Source organism: Oncorhynchus kisutch, linkage group LG22, assembly GCF_002021735.2.
Source record: "Oncorhynchus kisutch isolate 150728-3 linkage group LG22, Okis_V2, whole genome shotgun sequence".
Lineage (NCBI taxonomy): Eukaryota > Metazoa > Chordata > Actinopteri > Salmoniformes > Salmonidae > Oncorhynchus > Oncorhynchus kisutch.
Genome location: NC_034195.2, coordinates 20,153,206 through 20,174,925, shown reverse-complemented (window position 1 = coordinate 20,174,925; position 21,720 = coordinate 20,153,206). Strand labels below are relative to the sequence as shown.

The 21,720-nt window shown below is 43.4% G+C and overlaps 1 protein-coding gene across 6 annotated transcripts in view; it reads left to right on the top strand.

Moving 5' to 3' along the window:
- The window catches only part of ntrk3a (neurotrophic tyrosine kinase, receptor, type 3a), a 260,675-nt gene that overhangs the window by 214,412 nt on the left and 24,543 nt on the right, over positions 1 to 21,720 (top strand). For all 6 annotated transcript variants that reach the window (XM_031801796.1, XM_031801793.1, XM_031801795.1 and 3 more), the window contains one exon: positions 18,017 to 18,147. In XM_031801796.1, coding sequence (XP_031657656.1) covers positions 18,017 to 18,147 — 131 coding nt within the window. The remainder of the gene's footprint in view (positions 1 to 18,016; positions 18,148 to 21,720) is intronic.

Here is a 21,720-nt window from a genome sequence, read left to right as displayed (position 1 = left end):
AAAAACCCAGCAGCGTTGCAGTTCTTGACACACTTGAACCAGTGTGCCTGGCACCTACAACCATACTCCATTCAAAGGCACTTCAATATTTTGTCTTTCCCATTCACCCTCTGAATGGCACATCAACACAATCTATGTCTCAATTGTCTCAAGGCTTAAAAACACTTCTTTAACCTTTCATCTACTCTGATCGAAGTGGATTTAACAAGTGACATCAATAAGGGATCATAGTTTTCACCTGGATTCACCTGGTCAGTTTGTCATGGAAAGAGCAGGTGTTCTTAATGTTTTGAACACTCAGTGTAAGATAAAATCATACGTAAATTATACATGTCTGTAGGTCAGGGCTTGACTAGGAGGTGTTCTAGGAGGTGCATTTCTATGTTGGTGCTCTTGGTATGGTTCCCAATTAGAGGCAGCTGATATTCGTTGTCTCTAATTGGCGCTCATACTTAAGGTGTCCCTGTTCCCACCTGCATTTGTGGGATATTGTTTTGTTGAGTGATGATGTGCGTGCTGGTTGGTCACTGTCGTTCGTTGATTGTTTTGTTGAGAAGGTTCAGTTAATAAAAGGATGTGGAACTCAAATCACACTGCCCCTTGGTGTTTCCATTATCACGACCGTGACGATGTCAGACGGCCTTATGCATGACGTCCTGTGAAAGTTTCTTCATTTTCCATCTGGTCTTGATCCTTCCTCATCTGGGAATGTTTCAGTCTTTGGGATTTCAAGGTATTGCCCAGTTCGCAGTCTTAACTCTGCAGGTAGCGCTATGCTGCGCTTCATATGAGCCACATCATAATCATGATTCAAAATTGGATTTACTGCTTTTCCGCAGATGTGTTTGTCCTTTATTTCCTACCTCTGCATTGGCAGTGTACCCATTTCCAGCTGCTCTCCTTTGTAGGAACCCTTCCTGAAGTGAGTTAGATTTGTCAAATCAGCTTAATGTATCTGACTTTAAAGATGGCGTCTGATGAATCATCCTCTCGAGGGTTCCAGAAACCTGTGTCTGAACGCAGACTATAGCGGCTGCCATATCCGCTCATTGTTCTCCATGTCGTGTGTATCCAAGCAGCTCTTCTCTCCATTTAACTCTAAATAATGTATTTGTTTGCTCTCAAATGTTGCCGCTATTGGATTCGTTTGAAGTTGAACCCCCAGTAACGTCGTCCCCATTTTGATATCCCTTGAAGAAGAATTAAGAGCTGATTACATTAACTAATGCTGTGCAGTATTGATTACTGCTTTGATCTCTGCCCCAGCTTTTTAAACGTAATTTATTGAGTGTATCCCCATAAAGACTGATTGGAATTACTGTATGTCTCCGTCTGAAAAAATACAAACTGTGCTTTTCACTGTTTTGAAATATCTTGGGTTTTGAAGGGAATTTGTAACTGAGGGCTTCGTTTGTCTGCAGGTGCTTTCAGTGCTATGTTATGCACGAGTCATTTAGCAGGTCTCATTAGCCATGTAATAGTACAGCATTTTATATATCGCACTATTACCACCTCTGCCTTTGACGTTAGGCTCCAGAATGTAACATTACTCTGTAGCAGCAGGCTACGTTTATATCTGACCTGGCATGATCACACTTGTAATTGGGTCAATACTAAATGTGGCTAAGGTCCGGATCTCCTTGAGACACTAATTGTTCACATTTCCGTGAAACCTTGCTAGAAAAAAGAGAAACCGGTGAAAAATGATGGGAGGCACACAGAGGCAAACCAAGCCAATATCCGCTGTTCCATCTGATACCAATTCAAGTAGTGCCTTGTGGCTGTGGAGAGAGAAGCACATCATGAATGGCGTGTAAAGCAGCAGGATTTGTCATGTTATACAGGGGACATGCTACAGGACGTGATGTGAATTCATAAGCTCTGGGTAAAGATGAGTAACTGGCACTCTCCCGCAGTCACGGTTCTCATCAGAGACAGCGGAGCTATGTTGAACTAAATTAGTGGTTTACAACTCACACACCTGCCCCTGCAGGCACACGCATGCACGCACACACACGCATGCACGCACACACACGCATGCACGCACACACTTGGAAAATAACACTGGTTTTCAGATACCAGTGACTTTCTCCATTTCCAGCTCCACCTGGTCTTCCATCCAGGCACAGACCAGGACTGACCCTGCTTAGCTTCAGAGGCAAATCAGCAGTGGGTGCTATGTTGCTGGAATCACTGTGCCCAAACTTGCAATTGGGGGAAAAAAAGGCAGCGAAAGTAAAGGTCAGGGTGACTGAAAAAGATAGGGAAAATTGCAGGAAAGAGGGAGGCGTTTTATTGAATCTACATGTGAAGTTTTCTTACATGTGAACCTGAAAATTCACGAGAGGTGAAAACAACATGTTATTCTCCTCACGTGAAAAGGTGGTGTTAACGTGTGAACTCTAAATGTAATATGGTTTCACGTGAAATTTAAGCTGAAAAGCAAACAAATTGGAGTAAGGGCACACACACACACACACACCTCCAATTCTATTTCTGACTTGGGAGACTGACAGGGTTCAGAAGGGAGACACAATGAGAGGAAGGAAATCACATTTAGTACTGAAAAAGAAATGACAGGAGTTATACATTATACATTGCATGAATCTTTTAAGCCAACGTGTCTGAGTTATAATCCATCAGGGTCTGTCTGTCTCTGCGCGTGCATGTGTGTGCGCGTGCATGTGTGTGCGCGTGCATGCGTGTCTGTGTGACTGTTCATCTCTATGTATGCGTGTGTGTCTCTGCATGTGATGGCTTGCATACTGTATTTTTTGTACAACAAAACAAATCATTAAGATTTAGTATATTGAACTTTGAACATGCATTATATAGTACACCAGGATCCAAATCAGATGGGGATGACAAATGAAGTAAAAATGCCATATGTACTGCATGTAATATCTAATGTAAATGGTATTTTACAGTGTAATATGAGAGACCTAAAACCCTAGACAAACACTCAGAGAAACACTGCTTGGATAAAGGATATTTATTCAACCAATCAATCGATAGAGGAAAATCGAGATCTACATTTTCGTCTATGACTATCCTTCAAAAGGCACTGAACAATGGGGGTTTCTTTCCTCGGAGATCAGCGGAGTAGAACGCAATAAGCATATACACACTGTTGACTACCGTCGTCCACAGCGCAGTGAAATTCACTGTGAAATTACTTTTTGAGCTTAAAAGCTTGATATCTTAATGAGCTCTATTCCTTGGTATTTTTAGAAAAGCAATCGTCACATATCATCCTCTTTAGTGCAAATGGGTATAATGTTCTTCAAACATTTATAGAGCCATCATATCTTCTAAATATACAATGCTTCCGGAAAGTATTCAGTCCCCTTGACTTTTTCCACATTTTGTTACGTTACATCCTTATTCTAAAAATGATTACAAATATATTTTTCCTCAGCAATCTACACACAATACCCCAAACCCTTTTTGGTGATTTTTGGGGGGGCCTTAGTTGGGGATGTGACCAAGAACTCGATGGTCACTCTGACAGATTTGTTCGATATAGAAAGATAACAGACTTACTTTAGCTCGATGTAGATAAAAAAAAATGTAACCATAAAGATCCTAACTTTCTCTCAGCAGAGACAACAGCAAACCTTGCCCAGCTCACTCCAGGGCTTTTTAAACTTAATTACAGCAAGACTTGAGTTCTAGTAGAAATCCATGTCCCCGAAAGCGTTGTCGTTATTTTCTTTGCCTGCCTGGAGCTCAGAGAGCATGGAGAACACAGATAGCACTCAGTCATTTCACAGGGGTGGTTTTCCACATGTCTTTATAGAAACATAAATCATAGCATGCCCCTCAGCCAGTCTAATGCCGCAGCAGATGAAGAATCAGATCCATCATGGAAGTCACCTCGTGTGGTTATCACCGCTAATATTTTTTTTATTTACTCCGACTGCAACAGTAAATCCAGTGGCTACATCCAGTGTTGTACACGCACGTGGCTTTCATTGATCATTTATACGTCGGCCTTGGATCTTATTTAATACAAGATGCTCAATACTGTATGTTTCAATGGAAATGTACATGTACCTACATACTCCCTCTGTTAGAATAGCGAATTACTATGATTCGTGATAATTCATATTTGTTCACAGCACCATCAAGCTCAGAATGTGCAGTTAGATTGACATTGCCTTAATTAATCAAGGAAATGGTTTGATTAAATGTCTTTTCATCATCAGTTTCGTTGTGGTCAGAGCCTGTGCCCAGTCAGAAGGAGCACACCTTGTGGTCAGCTGGGTTTTTCTTCCCATCACCTGCAGGTGAAAAGTCTTTGGGAAATGAATCCTTATTAGTGACATAAAGGCAGGAGACAGAGGACAGGTCTGGCTATGACTTCTACCTCTTCAGACAACCTGGTGTTTTAATGAAACTGGTTCTATGCCAGATTAAGTTAAAGAATGGTTTTATTTTTCTAGCTTTTCGTAATGAGCTCCTTTAAAATATTCATGATGAAATGCAGATAAGGCTAGTGAAGAGGTGTTGTCTAAATTGATTTATTTGAGAAGTAATCACTTGAAGAGCTTCAGGCCAGAAGCATTTCAAATCACCTCAAAGAATTTTCTGTCTGTAGGGCATGGTAGCAATGACAAAGGTTATCAAGAAGTAAAAGACAATATGGTTACGAGAGGACTCACTCACTCACAACATTTTCTCATCTCCTTTTCTTTAGGCAGGTCATTTTATGTTGCAAGGTGATAACAGTATTCACAACCTGATACCATGTGTTAGTGCCTGTTTGCCCCGTGCTTCACTCTCTTCCCTTCTCTATACCCCCAGCACCAGTTCACTAATGGCTGTCCCCTACAGAGAGATCATGAGCAAGAGATTCATTTTGTCTAGATGCAATCAATATCAGAGATTGGCTGTAACCCTGCTCCATCACCCATAGCCAGATGTCGTGGCCTCTTCCCTCATCCATCTCTGTCTTCATCTGTTGGATTTAGGCCCAAAACAACACCCAAGGAGCCCCGTCGTCCGGAAAACAACACAGCAATGTGTATGCTCAATTTAAGGATGAATGTGGGAGTTCGGGGTTATCTTGAAGTAAACAACTAGCCTCTTGAGAAAATAAACATATTTTGTAGGACATTTGTTAGGATAAAAGGAGAGTAATCAGCTGTAGTATCCTTCATGGTTGAAGCCCTTTTCTCATACATTACTGAACATACAGTATTGTGATCAACAGGTCAAGCATCTCATCACTTGCTGGTTATGTGTTACTTAATCCATTGCTTAATTCTTTCTGCCTCTAATTTCTTCCTTGAAGTGAATTAGTTAATGTAGCTCTATGTATGCCAACGTGAGTCTCTCAACTCCTTAAAAGCATTCTAATTGCAACCCAGTGGCATAACGGCCACCACACCGCAGACTGTAACCTTGCTCTGCGCTCCACCTCCTGCTGGGCTACTGTATCCCATCCATGGATGCAACGTCTGCTACAGTGCACAAGTCAGAAAGTCAATATGACCTTGATAGTGTCTCAATAACAGTTTGATAACATGCTAGACTCGCGGGAGAGTTTCAACTTTTAATTTGTCAAACTCCAAATGAAATACTGAAGCTTCACATATCGAGCGTACAGGCTCTACTTTGATGAATCAAACGAACAGCAGGAGAATGTTTTGTACTTAAAAATGACTTCAGGATATTTCATATTGTATTTCACATAGCACAGCTTCTGTTCAGGAAATCTGTGCTTGCCATTCTCCAGTCACTTGTTAAAGTGGTTCTGATAAGTGATAGGTAGAGTTGGACATTCTATGTTTCAGTCAAATTATAGCCCTTGTATCAGCAGATGATGTGTGTGATTTGTACACTCATGGTGATGACACACGGTATAAAGTTTATGCGACACAGACTGTGTGCAGAGTCTCTATAGCATGCAACAGCATGCTGTTTCAGCCCCAAAAACATTTAGACTTGCACAATTTGACTCAAATTGATCTCCCCAACATCTGTACTTGAGGCCATTCAATTTCACCAAGCTGAGGTGGGTGTTGAGTGTTACCCTGCTGGTTCACTCCAAAGTAAATTCAAGTCTGTTTGTGTACATGACCTGTATTAGCCACCCCTGCTACTATTCAGATATATACAAATATACATTTGAATGCATTGGAGCTTTTAAGGAGCTTTTCCATCAGCTCTGTTCTGACATAATTATGAGACACACTTTAAAGAACAACAAGGTCATAAAAACACCGACAGGTGTTGGAAGGCGAGGGTCAGTGGGTCGAGGGTCAGTGGGTCGAGGGTCAGTGTCTCGTTAACCGTCAGGTTAATATTCTAAAATTTTTCTTCAATATTGAATAACTATTCGTAAGAAGACTATAACCACATGATGATGATTTTCCAGTCTGGACTTGGCTTCATCATTGCCTGTTTTGTTATGTGAAGAGCCTTGCTGAGGGGGTTGGCACTGACTCCAGATGCTCCGTATGTTCGGCCCTCTTCATACATACATTACAATCTTCCAACCAACCTTGGATGGTTGTAATGCCCTGAAGTGAGGCCTGCTGTTTCCTTCCTCACAAGCCTCTCCAGACACAATGAGACGTGTTTTTCACACACCACTGCTCACGCTTTAAAGCTCATTCTTTATTCATGTGATTGTCGTGTTTGCTTACAGTGCTGTTCAGCATCCAGGTTTCAACGGCAGGCGTGAATTGCCCTGCCTTTTGTTTCCCCTCAAGACTTTCTGAATACACACTTTCCCAGCATCACCCAACTATGATATCCTCTCTGTGTGTCTGTCTCTCCTTGATCTCTCCTTCTGTCAACACCACCATCCCATACCACATAATATATGTGGTATCGTGAGTAATATATGTTTTCGTGAGTAAGCTAGGTAATACAGTATGGCGGCGTTCACTGTGATATTGTGTGTACGAGCAATGGAAAATCCAACTAATTGACCTTTGACTGGATCAGCAAGTTTGAAGGTATTGTACCACATGTACAGTGGGGCAAAAAAGTATTTAGTCAGCCACCAATTGTGCAAGTTCTCCCACTCAAAAAGATGAGAGAGGCCTGTAATTTTCATCATAGGTACACTTCAACTATGACAGACAAAATGAGAAAAAAATTCCAGAAAATCACATTGTAGGATTTTTTATGAATTTATTTGCAAATGATGGTGGAAAATAAGTATTTGGTCACCTACAAACAAGCAAGATTTCTGGCTCTCACAGACCTGTAACTTCTTCTTTAAGAGGCTCCTCTGTCCTCCACTCGTTACCTGTATTTATGTTACCTGTTTGAACTTGTTATCAGTATAAAAGACACCTGTCCACAACCTCAAACAATCACACTCCAAACTCTACTATGGCCAAGACCAAAGAGCTGTCAAAGGACACCAGAAACAAAATTGTAGACCTGCACCAGGCTGGGAAGACTGAATCTGCAATAGGTAAGCAGCTTAGTTTGAAGAAATCAACTGTGGGAGCAATTATTAGGAAATGGAAGACATACAAGACCACTGATAATCTCCCTCGATCTGGGGCTCCACGATAAATCTCACCCCATGGGGTCAAAATGATCACAAGAACGGTGAGCAAAAATCCCAGAACCACACGGGGGGACCTAGTGAATGACCTGCAGAGAGCTGGGACCAAAGTAACAAAGCCTACCATCAGTAACACGCTATGCCGCCAGGGACTCAAATCCTGCAGTGCCAGACGTGTCCAGGCCCGTCTGAAGTTTGCTAGAGAGCATTTGGATGATCCAGAAGAAGATTGGGAGAATGTCATATGGTCAGATGAAACCAAAATATAACTTTTTGGTAAAAACTCAACTCGTTGTGTTTGGAGGACAAAGAATGCTGAGTTGCATCCAAAGAACACCATACCTACTGTGAAGCATGGGGGTGGAAACATCATGCTTTGGGGCTGTTTTTCTGCAAAGGGACCAGGACGACTGATCTGTGTAAAGGAAAGAATGAATGGGGCCATGTATCATGAGATTTTGAGTGAAAATCTCCTTCCATCAGGAAGGGCATTGAAGATGAAACGTGGCTGGGTCTTTCAGCATGACAAGATCCCAAACACACCGCCCTGGCAACGAAGGAGTGGCTTCGTAAGAAGCATGTCAAGGTCCTGGAGTGGCCTAGCCAGTCTCCAGATCTCAACCCCATAGAAAATCTTTGGAGGGAGTTGAAAGTTCGTGTTGCCCAGCAACAGCCCCAAAACATCACTGCTCTAGAGGATATCTGCATAGAGGAATGGTCCAAAATACCAGCAACAGTGTGTGAAAATCTTGTGAAGACTTACAGAAAACGTTTGACCTCTGTCATTGCCAACAAAGGGTATATAACAAAGTATTGAGATAAACTTTTGTTATTGACCAAATACTTATTTTCCACCATTATTTTTTTTCTCATTTTGTCTGTCATAGTTGAATTGTACCTATGATGAAAATTGCAGGCCTCTCTCGTATTTTTAAGTGAAGGAACTGGCACATTTGGTGGTTGACTAAATACTTTTTTGCCCCACTGTATGCATCGGCCTATCGAGTGTTCAACAAAGCAACAGGAACATCTCCTAGTGTAGGATACTGTAGGTTTGTAATACATAGATGCACCTCAACATGCATTTTTCTCTCTAGTGTTTTTGCTTGTTTTCCTATTTCATGCTCTGCATCCCTCTGTTTGCTATAGTGGTCTTCAACATCCCCTCAGCCAAAGCTCCTGGACAACAGTGCAGCTCTGAAAGAGAGATTGCTCTACATTGTCTGCCAGAGCCTGGGAAGGAAATGTGCTGATAGAGATTCATTCTGCTCCTCTGCATTAGAGAAATAGAATCTAATAAAATACGTTGACACGGATTCAGGTGAGAGGGCTCTGGTTGAATCTCATGGAGGAGAAGAGCGAGTCCAGAGGAGAAGGTGCTCTGCTCTGTGTGTAGACCAGTGGATTCTAACATTTTTTGGGGGGGCACCATCTGCCCTCAACGTTGAATAATAAAATGACAAATATAATATGAACTGTATGAAAATCAAATCAAAATGTATTTGCCACGTGCACCGAATACAACAGGTGTAGACCTTACAGTGAAATACTTACTTACAGGTTCTAACCAATGGTGCGGAAAAAAAGAAGGTGTGTGTGTGTGTGTGTGTGTAAGTAAAGAAATAAAACAACAGTCAAAAGACATTTGAAAAAAGAGTAGCAAGGCTATATACAGACAACTGTTAGTCAGGCTTATTCAGGTAGTGTGTACATGTAGGTATCGTTAAAGTGACTATGCATATATGATGAACAGAGAGTAGCAGAAGCATTAAAGTGGGGTTGGCGGGTGGCGGGACACAATGCAGATAGCCCGGTTAGCCAATGTGCGGGAGCACCTGTTGTTCGGGCCAATTTAGGTAGTATGTACATGAATGTATAGAGTAAGTGACTATGCATATAAGATAAACAGAGAGTAGCAGCAGCGTAAAAGAGGGGTTGGGGGGGGAACACAATGCAAATAGTCCGGGTAACCATTTGGTTACCTGTTCAGTAGTCTTATGGCTTGGGGGTAAAAACTGTTGAGAAGCCTTTTTGTCCTAGACTTGGCACTCCGGTACCGCTTGCCACGTGGTAGTAGAGAGACCAGTCTATGACTGGGGTGGCTGGGGTCTTTGACAATTTTTAGGGCCTTCCTCTGACACCGCCTGGTGTAGAGGTCCTGGATGGCAGGCAGCTTTGCCCCAGTCATGTACTGGGCCGTACGCACTACCCTCTGAAGTGCCTTGCGGTCGGAGGCAGAGCAATTGCCGTACCAGGCAGTGATGCAACAGGTCAGGATGCTCTCGATGTTGCAGCTGTAGAACCTTTTGAGGATCTCAGGACCCATGCCAAATCTTTTTAGTTTTCTGAGGGGGAATAGGCTTTGTCGCGCCCTCTTCACGACTGTCTTGGTGTGTTTGGACCAATCTAGTTTGTTGCTGATGTGGACACCAAGGAATTTGAAGCTCTCAACCTGCTCCACTACAGATGAGAATGGGGACGTGCTCGGTGCTCCTTTTACTGTAGTCCACAATCATCTCCTTAGTCTTGGTTACGTTGAGGGATAGGTTGTTATTCTGGCACCACCCGGCCAGGACCTCCTCCCTATAGGCTGTCTCGTCGATGTTGGTGATCAGGCCTACCACTGTTGTGTCGTCAGCAAACTTAATGATGGTGTTGGAGTTGTGCCTGACCATGCAGTCGTGGGTGAACAGGGAGTACAGGAGGGGACTGAGCACGCACCCCTGGGGAGCTCCAGTGTTGAGGATCAGCGTGGCAGATGTGTTGCTACCTACCCTCACCACCTGGGGGCGGCCTGTCAAGAAGTCCAGGATCCAGTTGCAGAGGGAGGTGTTAGGATCCTTAGCTTGGTGATGCGCTTTGAGGGTACTATGGTGTTGAACGCTGAGCTGTAGTCAATGAACAGCATTCTCACATAGGTGTTCCTTTTGTCCAGGTGAGAAAGGGCAGTGTGGAGTGCAATAGGTATGCAAATTGGAGTGGGTCTAGGGTTTCTGGGATAATGGTGTTGATATGAGCCATTACCAGCCTTTCAAAGCACTTCATGGCTACGGACGTGAGTGCTACGGGTCTGTAGTCATTTAGGCAGGTTGCCTTTGTGTTCTTGGGCACAGGGACTATGGTGGTCTGCTTGAAGCATGTTGGTATTACAGACTCAATCAGGGACATGTTGAAAATGTCAGTGAAGACACCTGCCAGTTGGTCAGCACATGCCCGGAGCACACGTCCTGGTAATCCGTCTGGCCCCGCAGCCTTGTGTATGTTGACCTGTTTAAAGGTCTTGCTCACGTCGGCTACGGAGTGTGTGATCACACAGTCATCCAGAACAGCTGATGCTCTCATGCATGCCTCAGTGTTGCTTGCCTCGAAGTGAGCATAGAAGTGATTTAGCTCATCTGGTAGGCTCGTGTCACTGGGCAGCTCACGGCTGTGCTTCCCTTTTGTAGTCTGAAATAGTTTGCAAGCCCTGCCACATCCGAAGAGCGTCGGAGCCGGTGTAGTATGATTCAATCTTAGCCCTGTATTAACGCTTTGCCTGTTTGATGGTTTGTCGCAGGGCATAGCGGGATTTCTTGTAAGCTTCCGTGTTAGAGTCCCATACCTTGAAAGCGGCAGCTCTACCCTTTAGCTCAGTGCGAATGTTGCCTGTAATCCATGGCTTCTGGTTGGGGTATGTATGTACAGTCACTGTGGGGACGACGTCCTCAATGCACTTATTGATAAAGCCAGTGACTGATGTGGTGTATTCCTCAATGTCATTGGAAGAATCCCGGGAATATGTTCCAGTCTGTGATAGCAAAGCAGTCCTGTAGTTTAGCATCTGCTTCATCTGACCATTTTTTTTATAGACCGAGTCACTGGTGCTTCCTGCTTTCATATTTGCTTGTAATCAGGAATCAGGAGGATAGAGTTGTGGTCGGATTTACCAAATGGAGGGCGAGGGAGAGCTTTGTACGCGTATCTGTGTGTGGAGTACAGGTGATCTAGATTTTTTTCCCTCTGGTTGCACATTTACCATGTTGATAGAGATTTGGTAGAACTGATTTAAGTTTCCCTGCATTAAAGTCTCCGGCCACTGGGAGCGCCGCCTCTGGGTGAGTGGTTTCCTGTTTTCTTATTTCCTTATACAGCTGACTGAGTGCGGTCTTAGTGCCAGCATCTGTCTGTGGTGGTAAATAAACTCCCACGAAAAGTATAGCTGAGAACTCTCTAGGCAAGTAGTGTGGCCTGCAGTCTATCACAGTATACTCTACTTCAGGCGAGCACAATCTAGAGACTTCCTTAGATTTCATGCACCAGCTGTTGTTTACAAATATGCACAAATACCCCCCCCCCCCCCTTGTCTTACCGGAGTGTGCTGTTCTATCCTGCCGGTGCAGCGTGTATCCTGTTAGCTGAATATCCATGTCGTCATTCAGCCACAATTCCGTGAAGCATAGGATATTACGGTTTTTGATGTCCCTTTGATAGGATATTCGTGATCTTACCTCGTCTAGTTTATTGTCCAATGATTGCACGTTGGCGAGTAATATTGACCGTAACGGCAGCTTTCCTAGTTGTCTTCTGTGGATCCGGACGAGGCATCCGGCTCTTCTTCCTCTGCGTTGCTTCCTTTTGTGAATAATTGGGATGTCTTTCCTGAGCTGTGTTTGGAGAATATCATGTGAGTCCTGCTTGCTGCTGTTGTTGTTGTTGAAGAAATCTTCGTCTAATCCGAGGTGAGTGATCACTGTCCTGATATCCAGAAGCTCTTTTCTTCCGTAAGATACGGTTGCAGAAAGCATTGGGAACATTTGGAGAGCGAGGGGTAATGGTGTTGCTAGGAGTAGAACATGGAGGTGGGTTGAGAGGGCATTATGGAAGCTTTTGGAAAAAAGTCAATCTGCTCTACTCTACTAATTTAAACACTGAATAATACAGGAAGGAAGTGGACTATACAGTGCCTTCAGAAAGTATTCAGATCCCTTGACTTTTTACAATCTTTTTTTACGTTAAAGCCTCATTCTAAAATGGATTAATACAAAAACAACTCAGTAATCTACACACAATAACTCATAATGACAACATTTTAGCAAATGTATTAAAAATAATAAACAGAAATACATTATTTACATAGGTATTCAGACCATTTTCTATGAGACTCAAAATTGAGCTCAGGTGAATCCTGTTTCCATTGATCATCCTTGAGATGTTTCTACAACTTCATTGGAGTCCACCTGTGGTAAATTCAATTAATTGGGCCTGATTTGGAAAGGCACACACCTGTCAGAGCAAAAACGAAGCCATGAGGTCGAAGGAATTGTACGTAGAGCTCCAAGACAGGATTTTGTAGAGGCACAGATCTGGGGAAGGGTACCAAAACATTTCTGCAGCATTGAATGTCACCAATAACACAGTGGCATCCATCATTCTTAAATGGAACAAGTTTGGAACCACCAAGGACCTTCCTAGAGCTGTTCGCTCGGCCAAACTGAGCAATTGGGGGAGAAGGGCCTTGGTTGGGGAGGTGACCAAGAACTCGATGGTCACTCTGACAGAGCTCTAGAGTTCCTCTGTAGAGATGGAAGAAAATTACCGAAGGACAACAATCTCTGCAGCACTCCACCAATCAGGCCTCTATGGTAAAGTGGCCAGACGGAAGCCACTCTTCAGTAAAAGGCACATGACAGCCCGCTTGGAGTTAGCCAAAAGGCATCTAAAGACTCTCAGACAATGAGAAACAAGATTCTCTGGTCTGATGAAACCAAGATTGAACTCTTTGGCCTGAATGCCAAGCGTCATGTCTGTAGGAAACTTGGCACCATCCCTACGGTGAAGCATGTTGGTGGCAGCATCATGCTGTGTGGATGTTTTTCAGCGGCAGAGACTGAGAGAATTGTCAGGATTGAGGTAAAGATGAACGGAGCAAAGTACAGAGAGATGCTTGATGAAAACCTGATCCAGAGTGCTCAGGACCTCAGACTGCGGTGAAGGTTCACCTTCCAACAGGACAACAACCCTAAGCACACAACCAACAAAACGCAGTAGTGGCTTCAGGGAACAAGTCTCTGAATGTCCTTGAGTGGCCCTGCCAGAGCCTGGACTTGAACCCGATCTAACATCTTTGGAGAGACCTGAAAATAGCTGTGCAGCAACGCTCCCCATCCAACCTGACAGAGCTTGAGAGGATCTGCAGAGAAGAATGGGAGAAACTCTCCAAAAACAGGTGTGCCAAGCTTGTAGCGTCATACCCAAGAAGACTCGATGTTGTAATCGCTGCCAAAGGTGCTTCAACAAAGTGGTAAGTAAAGGGTCTGAATACTTATGTAAATGTAATATTTCAGTTTTTTATTTGTAATAAATTTGCAGAAATGTCTTTATAACCTCTTACTGCTTTGTCATTATGGGGTATTGTGTGTAGATTTGATGAGAAAAAAATGTAATCCATTTTAGAATAAGACTGTGATGTAACAAAAAATTGAAAAAGTCAATGGGTCTGAATACTTTCCGAAGGCACTGTACATCTGACCGGCATAGCGAGCATGCAGAGATTGCTTCATTTTTTTTGTTGCCTTTCCTACTTTTTTCCCCTACTTTTTCTCAAGCCAAATGGTAGCAAAATGAACTGTTTACTCCAGTGAAGATTTTGATCTTATAGCAGACGCTATTAAAAAGTGTTCAAATGGGAAAAAAATGTTATGAAAAAATAAGTGCTCAAACGTGGCCTTTTACTGATAGATTGAAGATTTGGCAAATGTTTGGCACATCTGTTTACTCTTCTGTACAATGGTGTTTGAGCTCTAATATGTTAAACAGAGATAATATAATGAGAAGTCACTTTTGATGAAAAGTCACTCTCGAAAACAGCAGCATTTGCATAAAGTCATCATTCAGAAGTCAAGTGCTAGTGATGTTGTGATTGGACTGAATGAAATGCTGCACTATTGTTTGTCATTTTTATGGTCAACAGTAGACAGTGCAAGAGAGTGGGAGGATAAATTGCTACGGTTACTACATTCCCAATCAAATAGCAACAATTTGCCAGCATTTCTATCCAAATCAGCCCTAGTTTGGTCTTCTGTCATTTTCACTGCAGTGGAGTCAACATCTGTGCTGCCAAAGCAAAGCGGCCTAATTAGGATGAAGACTGTGTCCTGCTCTGTCCCAGCTGTGTGCTCTGTGCTTCTGGTCCACACTGAGACAGATGAGGCCCAGTGAGGGTAACCTCCCTGAATGGGTGCCCTCGCCCATATAAACAGGGAGGTGAACGCACTACAACCGCTGTGGTAATGAGACAATTAACCCAAGCTATTTGTAACTTCCTTAATTGCTTTGTGTGGATGGATGGCACACCTTCCAGCATACCCACAGCCACCTGCTTATTGTAAACCTATCACTGTCTTTCTGGGAAATTGAGAAGGGAGAGGATAAAAGAAGCAATTGCAGAGGGACAAAAACAATTATTTATTTCTGCATCCTGATATGGGGTGGGTTTGCTGTTTTTTAAAAATGTTTTCTTTAAAAAAAATCTCAGTCCAGTGCAATCCATTATAAAACATGTTTTTAAGATGTTTTGAACCTTGTGGTTCAAGCAGAAATATTTGCAGTGCTATCATGGTGTTGATAATTTCTTATTGCCTTGATGGTGCTAATTACATTATAGCTACAATTTCTCTGGTGCTTCATGAGCGTAATGACTAGTTTGTGCCAACCAATAGTAATGAGAGCTTTGTCCAATCCATCCCTCAGTATTTACCTATTCCTCTGCTCTGCCCTAGCCCTCCAGGGGTATCTGTGGTACTGGGCATGGCTGGACCTTGGACAGTAGTGGCTATTGGTGTTGGACAACAGCTCATCCAGAACTCCTGTATTGAGTAAATACCAGCTGCTGCTGTGACTTGCCATATGGAAGCCACTCTCTCCCAGCAACAGCTCTCAGCCACGCAGAACACGTGGAAAGCACTGAGTTTAAGGACTAATACTGTCTGTACACTGTGATTTCACCACCATTTTTCCACTGCACAGGTTGCAGACAGGTTCCTGACATTTTCCAGGTTTGATTGGATTGTTCGGATCATTTTATTTTTTAAATTTGGAAGGGAAAGGGATCATTTAGACTTTTCAGCATTGTTTTCCTGTTGGTTGGGAACTGAATGAACATTTCCTCACTCCAGTTGCTAAGGTGCGCAGGTTATAAGATGCTAGATTATTACAGGGCAATGGACATTTTATAACTGTTTATTTATGTATGCCCTAAGTATGTAACAACATAATGTGTTTTACCCTCACATCTCTTCTAACACTCTATAGCTCCACAGCAGGTCTTATATGGCTCTATGCCTCAAATTAGATCCACTGAGGCATCATATACTCTCAGAAAAAAGTACAGAATTCTACTTAATGGGGTACAAACGCCTGTCACTGGTAGTCGTCCATTTGACCATTAGTTATACACATAGTTGTACCCTTGTAGTTTGTACCTTAAAAGAGTGTGCTAGTTTAGCCAGCTAGTCTGGTACACTGCAGGTGGGAGGCGGGGGTGACACCAAAGAATGTTATAATTAAACCAAGAAAGACCACAACCTGTCATTTTAAATGGGAAACAAATGAGCCATAGTGGGCAGAATAAGCAATGAGGTAGGCAGAGCCAAGCAGGAGCTAGCAAGATCCTATTGGCGCGTTCTATCATTCATTTGCATATTCCAATTGGGGAACGCCTACTCTGAAGTGCGCGTGTGCAGTAACTCAATTCGCCTTTGCACACCTTTTAAACAATGCAACGTTTTGAAACTTTGGCAAAGGGTAAAGTTTACAAAACGTAGTCCACTCTGTTCATAACAGATTGTATATTTGGGAACAGAATACTGTATTGAGATCAAATGTTTAGTCAAGGAGTAAATTATCAGAATGTTTGCCAAAATCCATCTCGTTCCATCTTCTCCCACTGCCAGCCACTGGGCTTACTCTCACTACCGTATTTGGTAGTGAGTGGAAACGCCAACTGGATGCTTCACATTTATACATCCGGTGAATTATCTATCTGTGGCGACACCGTGTGCTAGTTAGCATGCTAGCTAGCACCCAGAAAGGGTCCCTAACTAGCAAGCTAGCTAGTTAGCTAACACACAGTGTTGCCCCAGCCTCCTGCCCGCTGTGCTAGCGGAAGGCGGGGGGTGACCGGTAGACAGTGTCCTTCGCCCCCGCCTGTCGGGCACTGTTTCCCCGCAGTTCTGTTAACAACGGCGAAGGCAGGTGTTCGGGCAGGCGGGAGTGAATGACACTGTCTACCGGTGGCTAGCGAGGAGGACTCCGGGAGGCAGAGGCAAAAAAACTCAAATAATACTTTTATTTCCGTTTTGACGCACATTGAAGTGTCACACGGCGTTCATACAGGAACCAATGGGATGCCCAAGGGGTGGTGTTCATGAAGGAACCAATGGGATGCTCGAGGAGGGTGTTCCTGCAGATGCTGGAATGCCCACATGCAGGAGCACCCACGAATTGCGAGCTACTACTATTGACTTTTAACACCAATGGCTTAAATTTGGGAGTACCTCTTGACAAGGTCGCTCAGTGTTGGGGTAAGGTCACTGTAATATTAATTACAGCTTTTTATTGTCCCATGCTCTTACATTATGTAAACCTTTATAAAGACTTCAGAACTGGCAGCGGACATGCTCAAACTTGAATTAGCATAACCATAGACCACTTAAACTGGCACGACTCTTCCACTCGCCAGCCACTAATCCATGCCTCCGGCCTAGAAAACAGAAATGAACCTTCATGCCCCTTTTTTTGAGTGTGTGATGATTGAACCTTTCTATTCAAAATATTGGGAACAAAAATGTACCATTATACTCGATTATCCACACATGTACCCTAAAAGGTATCAACCATGTGAGATTATATGTGTACCTCTGAAGGTACATTACGTGTATTTGGATATTTTTGTACCCCAGGAAACTGTAACCTTTTTTTCTGAGAGTGTAGCAGGATTTAAGACTTACCAGTCCCATCAGTGAACCATCACTTAATTTTGATTCTGTCAAACACTGATGGTTTGTTGATATTGGATCTGCTACTTAAACTCTCTCCCTCTCTCTCTCCCTCTCTCTCTCCCTCTTTCTCCCTCTCTCTCTCCCTCTTTCTCCCTCTCTCTCTCTCTCTCTCTCTCCCTCTTTCTCCCTCTCTTTCTCCCTCTCTCTCTCTCTCTCTCTCTCTCTCTCTCTCTCTCTCTCTCTCTCTCTCTCTCTCTCTCTCTCTCTCTCTCTCTCTCTCTCTCTCTCTCTCTCTCTCTCTCTCTCTCTCTCTCTCTCTCTCTCTCTCTCTCTCTCTCTCTCCGTCTCTCTCTCTCCCTCCCCCCTCCCCCACTGTCTCTCTCTCTCTCTCTCTCTCTCTCTCTCTCTCTCTCTCTCTCTCTCTCTCTCTCTCTCTCTCTCTCTCTCTCTCTCTCTCTCTCTCTGTTTCTCCCTCTTTCTCCCTCTCTCTCCCTCTCTCTATCTACAGACGTACAGCACATAAAGCGTCGGGACATCATTCTGAAGCGGGAGCTGGGAGAGGGGGCCTTTGGGAAGGTGTTTCTGGCAGAGTGCTATAACCTCAGCCCTACCAAGGACAAGATGCTGGTGGCTGTCAAGGTAAGAGATGATCTCTCAGTTACACAGGGCCACCTCCCTCTCCTGTTACAGCAGACCCCTCACAGAGGTCAGGGCCTCTCAGCACTCAGCGTCTGACTTGTATTATCTTGATCCTTGAACGGCTCTCGGGGCCAGCCCCCCCGCCATGGCCAGCTACCTCCACAAGAAGGATTTGGAGACGTGGATCTATAAAAATAGGATTTTTTTGGCAACAATGCAAAACGTTATGTTTGGCGTAAAAGCAACACAGCTCAGTACCCTGACCACACCATCCCCACTGTCAAACATGGTGGTGGCAGCATCATGGTTTGGGCCTGATTTTCTTCAGCAGGGACAGGGAAGATGGTTAAAATTGATGGGAAGATGGATGGAGCCAAATACAGGACCATTCTGGAAGAAAACCTGATGGAGTCTGCAAAAGACCTGAGACTGGGACGGAGATTTGTCTTCCAACAAGACAATGATCCAAAACATAAAGCAAAATCTACAATGGAATGGTTCAAAAATAAACATATCCAGGTGTTAGAATGGCCAAGTCAAAGTCCAGACCTGAATCCAATCGAGAATCTGTGGAAAGAACTGAAAACTGCTGTTCACAAATGCTCTCCATCCAACCTCACTGAGCTCGAGCTGTTTTGCAAGGAGGAATGGGAAAAAAATTCGGTCTCTCGATGTGCAAAACTGATAGAGACATACCCCAAGCGACTTACAGCTGTAATCGCAGCAAAAGGTGACGCTACAAAGTATTAACTTAAGGGGGCTGAATAATTTTGCACGCCCAATTTTTCAGTTTTTGATTTGTTAAAAAGTTTGAAATATCCAATAAATGTCGTTCCACTTCATGATTGTGTCCCACTTGTTGTTGATTCTTCACAAAAAAATACAGTTTTATATCTTTATGTTTGAAGCCTGAAATGTGGCAAAAGGTCGCAAAGTTCAAGGGGGCCGAATACTTTCGCAAGGCACTGTAACTGCTATAGCCTACCGCCATTGTGTATTCACTCATCTTTCAAATCAAGTCAAATTTGTGCCGAGTACAACAGGTGTAGAACTTACTGTGAAATCCTTACTTACAAGCCCTTAACCAACAATGCTTTAAGAAGTTTTAAGAAAAATAAATGTTAAGTAAAAATTAGATGCTTAAAAAATTGAAAATAAAATGACCAAATAATTCAACAGCAGCAGTAAATTAACAATAGCGATGATATATATATAGGGAGTACCGGTACAGAGTCAATGTGCGGGGTCACCGGTTAGTTGAGGTAATTGAGGTAGTATGTACATGTGGGTAGAATTATTAAAGTGATTATGCATAGATAATAAACAGAGAGTAGCAGCGTAAAAGAGGGGTCTAGGTAGCCCCTGTTCAGAGGGAGGTGTTTGGTCCCAGGGTCCTTAGCTTAGTGATGAGCTTCGAGGGCACTATGGTGTTGAACGCTGAGCTGTAGTCAATGAATAGTATTCTCACATAGGTGTTACTTTCGTCCAGGTGGGAAAGGGCAGTGTAGAGTGTAATAGAGATTGCGTCATCTGTGGACCTGTTGGGGCGGTATGAAAATTGGAGTGGATTTAGGGTTTCTGTAATATTTTTTTTTTATGTGAGCCATGACCAGCCTTTCAAATCCTTTTTAAACTACCCGTGAGTTATATTGGCTGCTGTATTTAACGTTCAGCAACCAAGAGCTTGCAACCCTCTTCGAATAGTCTATTAGTATAAGAAATGCTAAAAAGATCATGTCCAGCAAGCTATTCTAGTCTAGCTTTTCCTACATGTGACTCCAAGAGCTAAGGAGCGTTTTTTTTAAGGAGAGAGGCTAGCAGAGCACAGGTGACTATGTATTGCGCTAGACCCCGATATTTTTCCTCATCAATCTACACACAATACCCCATAATGACAAAGTGAAAACATGTTTATAGAAATGTATACAAATCTATAAAAAAAAACAGAAATACCTTATTTACATAAATATTCAGACCCTTTGCTATGAGCCTCAAAATGGAGCTCAGGTGCATCCTGTTTCCATTGATCATGCTTGAGATGTTTCTGCAACTTGATTGGAGTCCACCTGTGGTAAATTCAATTGACTGGACATGACACCATCTGTGGAGATGGGAGAACCTTCCAAAAGGACAACCATCTCTGCAGCACTCCACCAATCAGGCCTTTATGGTAGGTGGGCCAGACGAAGCCACTCCTCAGTAAAAGGCACATGACAGCCCGGTTGGAGTTTGCCAAAAGGCACCTAAAGGACTCTCAGACCATGAGCAACCAGATTCTTTGGTCTGATGAAACCAAGACTGAACTCTGAATGCCAAGCATCACGTCTGGAGGAATCCTGGGCTCATCGCTACGGTGAAGCATGGTAGTGGCAGCATCATGTTGTGGGAATGTTTTTCAGTGGCATTGACTGGGATTCTAGTCAGAATCGAGGGAAAGATGAACGGAGCAAAGTACACAGAGATCCTTGATTAAAACCTGCTCCAGAGAGCTCAGGACCTCAGACTGGGGCAAAGGTTCACCCTAAGCACACAGCCAAGACAACACAGTAGTGGGTTCGGGAAAAGTCTCTGAATGTTGCTCAGGACCTCAGACTGGGGTGAAGGTTCACCTTCCAACAGGACAACGACCCTAAGCACAAAGCCAAGACAATGCAGGAGTGGCTTCAAGACAAGCCTCTGAATGTCCTTGAGTGGCCCAGCCAGAGCCCGGACTTGAACCCGATCGAACATCTCTGGAGAGACCAGAAAATAGCTGTGCAGCAACGCTCTTCATCCAACCGGACAGAGCTTGAGATGATTTGCAGAGAAGAATGGGAGAAACTCCTCAAATGCAGGTGTGCCAAGCTTGTAGCGTCATACCCTATAAGACTTGAGGCTGTATTCGCTGCCAAAGGTGCTTCAACAAAGTACTGAGTAAATGGTCTGAATACTCACGTAAATGTCATATTTCAGTTTTTGTAAAAATTACAAAACAGATGTTTTTGTTTGTCATTATGGAGTATTGTGTGTAGATTGTTGAGGGGGGGGGGGGGGGGGGTTTATCCGTTTTAGATAAAGCTGTAACGTAACAAAATGTGGAAAAGTCAAGGGGCTTCAATACTTTCTGAATGCACTGTATATACATCTAGAATGGGGTTATCTATTTTGGATGTCTTTTGAATGGAATTAATGAGGAGAGAGAGAGACTGAGAGAGAGTGCTCGCGCATGCACTGATTTAAAGCAACAATATTCGAGTGAAAAGCTGTTTATAAAACTCTGGAGCTGCAAAAAATATATAAAAAAATCTTTACAATAAAACAATAAGGTGACCCCGTAAAGCCAGATGGAGATGGGTGAATTAGACACACATTCAGTCTTTACATTACTGTAGCATAGGCTATGCTGCAGCAAATGTAGGCCGTCCTGTCGCAAGAAAAAAAGTTACCATGATGCGATGATAGGTCTACATTCATTGTGAACTGCACTTCATACTGACATGGGCTGTCTGTCCCCACCCTGAGCGTTGATGATTCATCATGCATAGGCCGTAGAGAAGACAGATTTAAGCATCGCATGTCATTTAAGTTCCATTT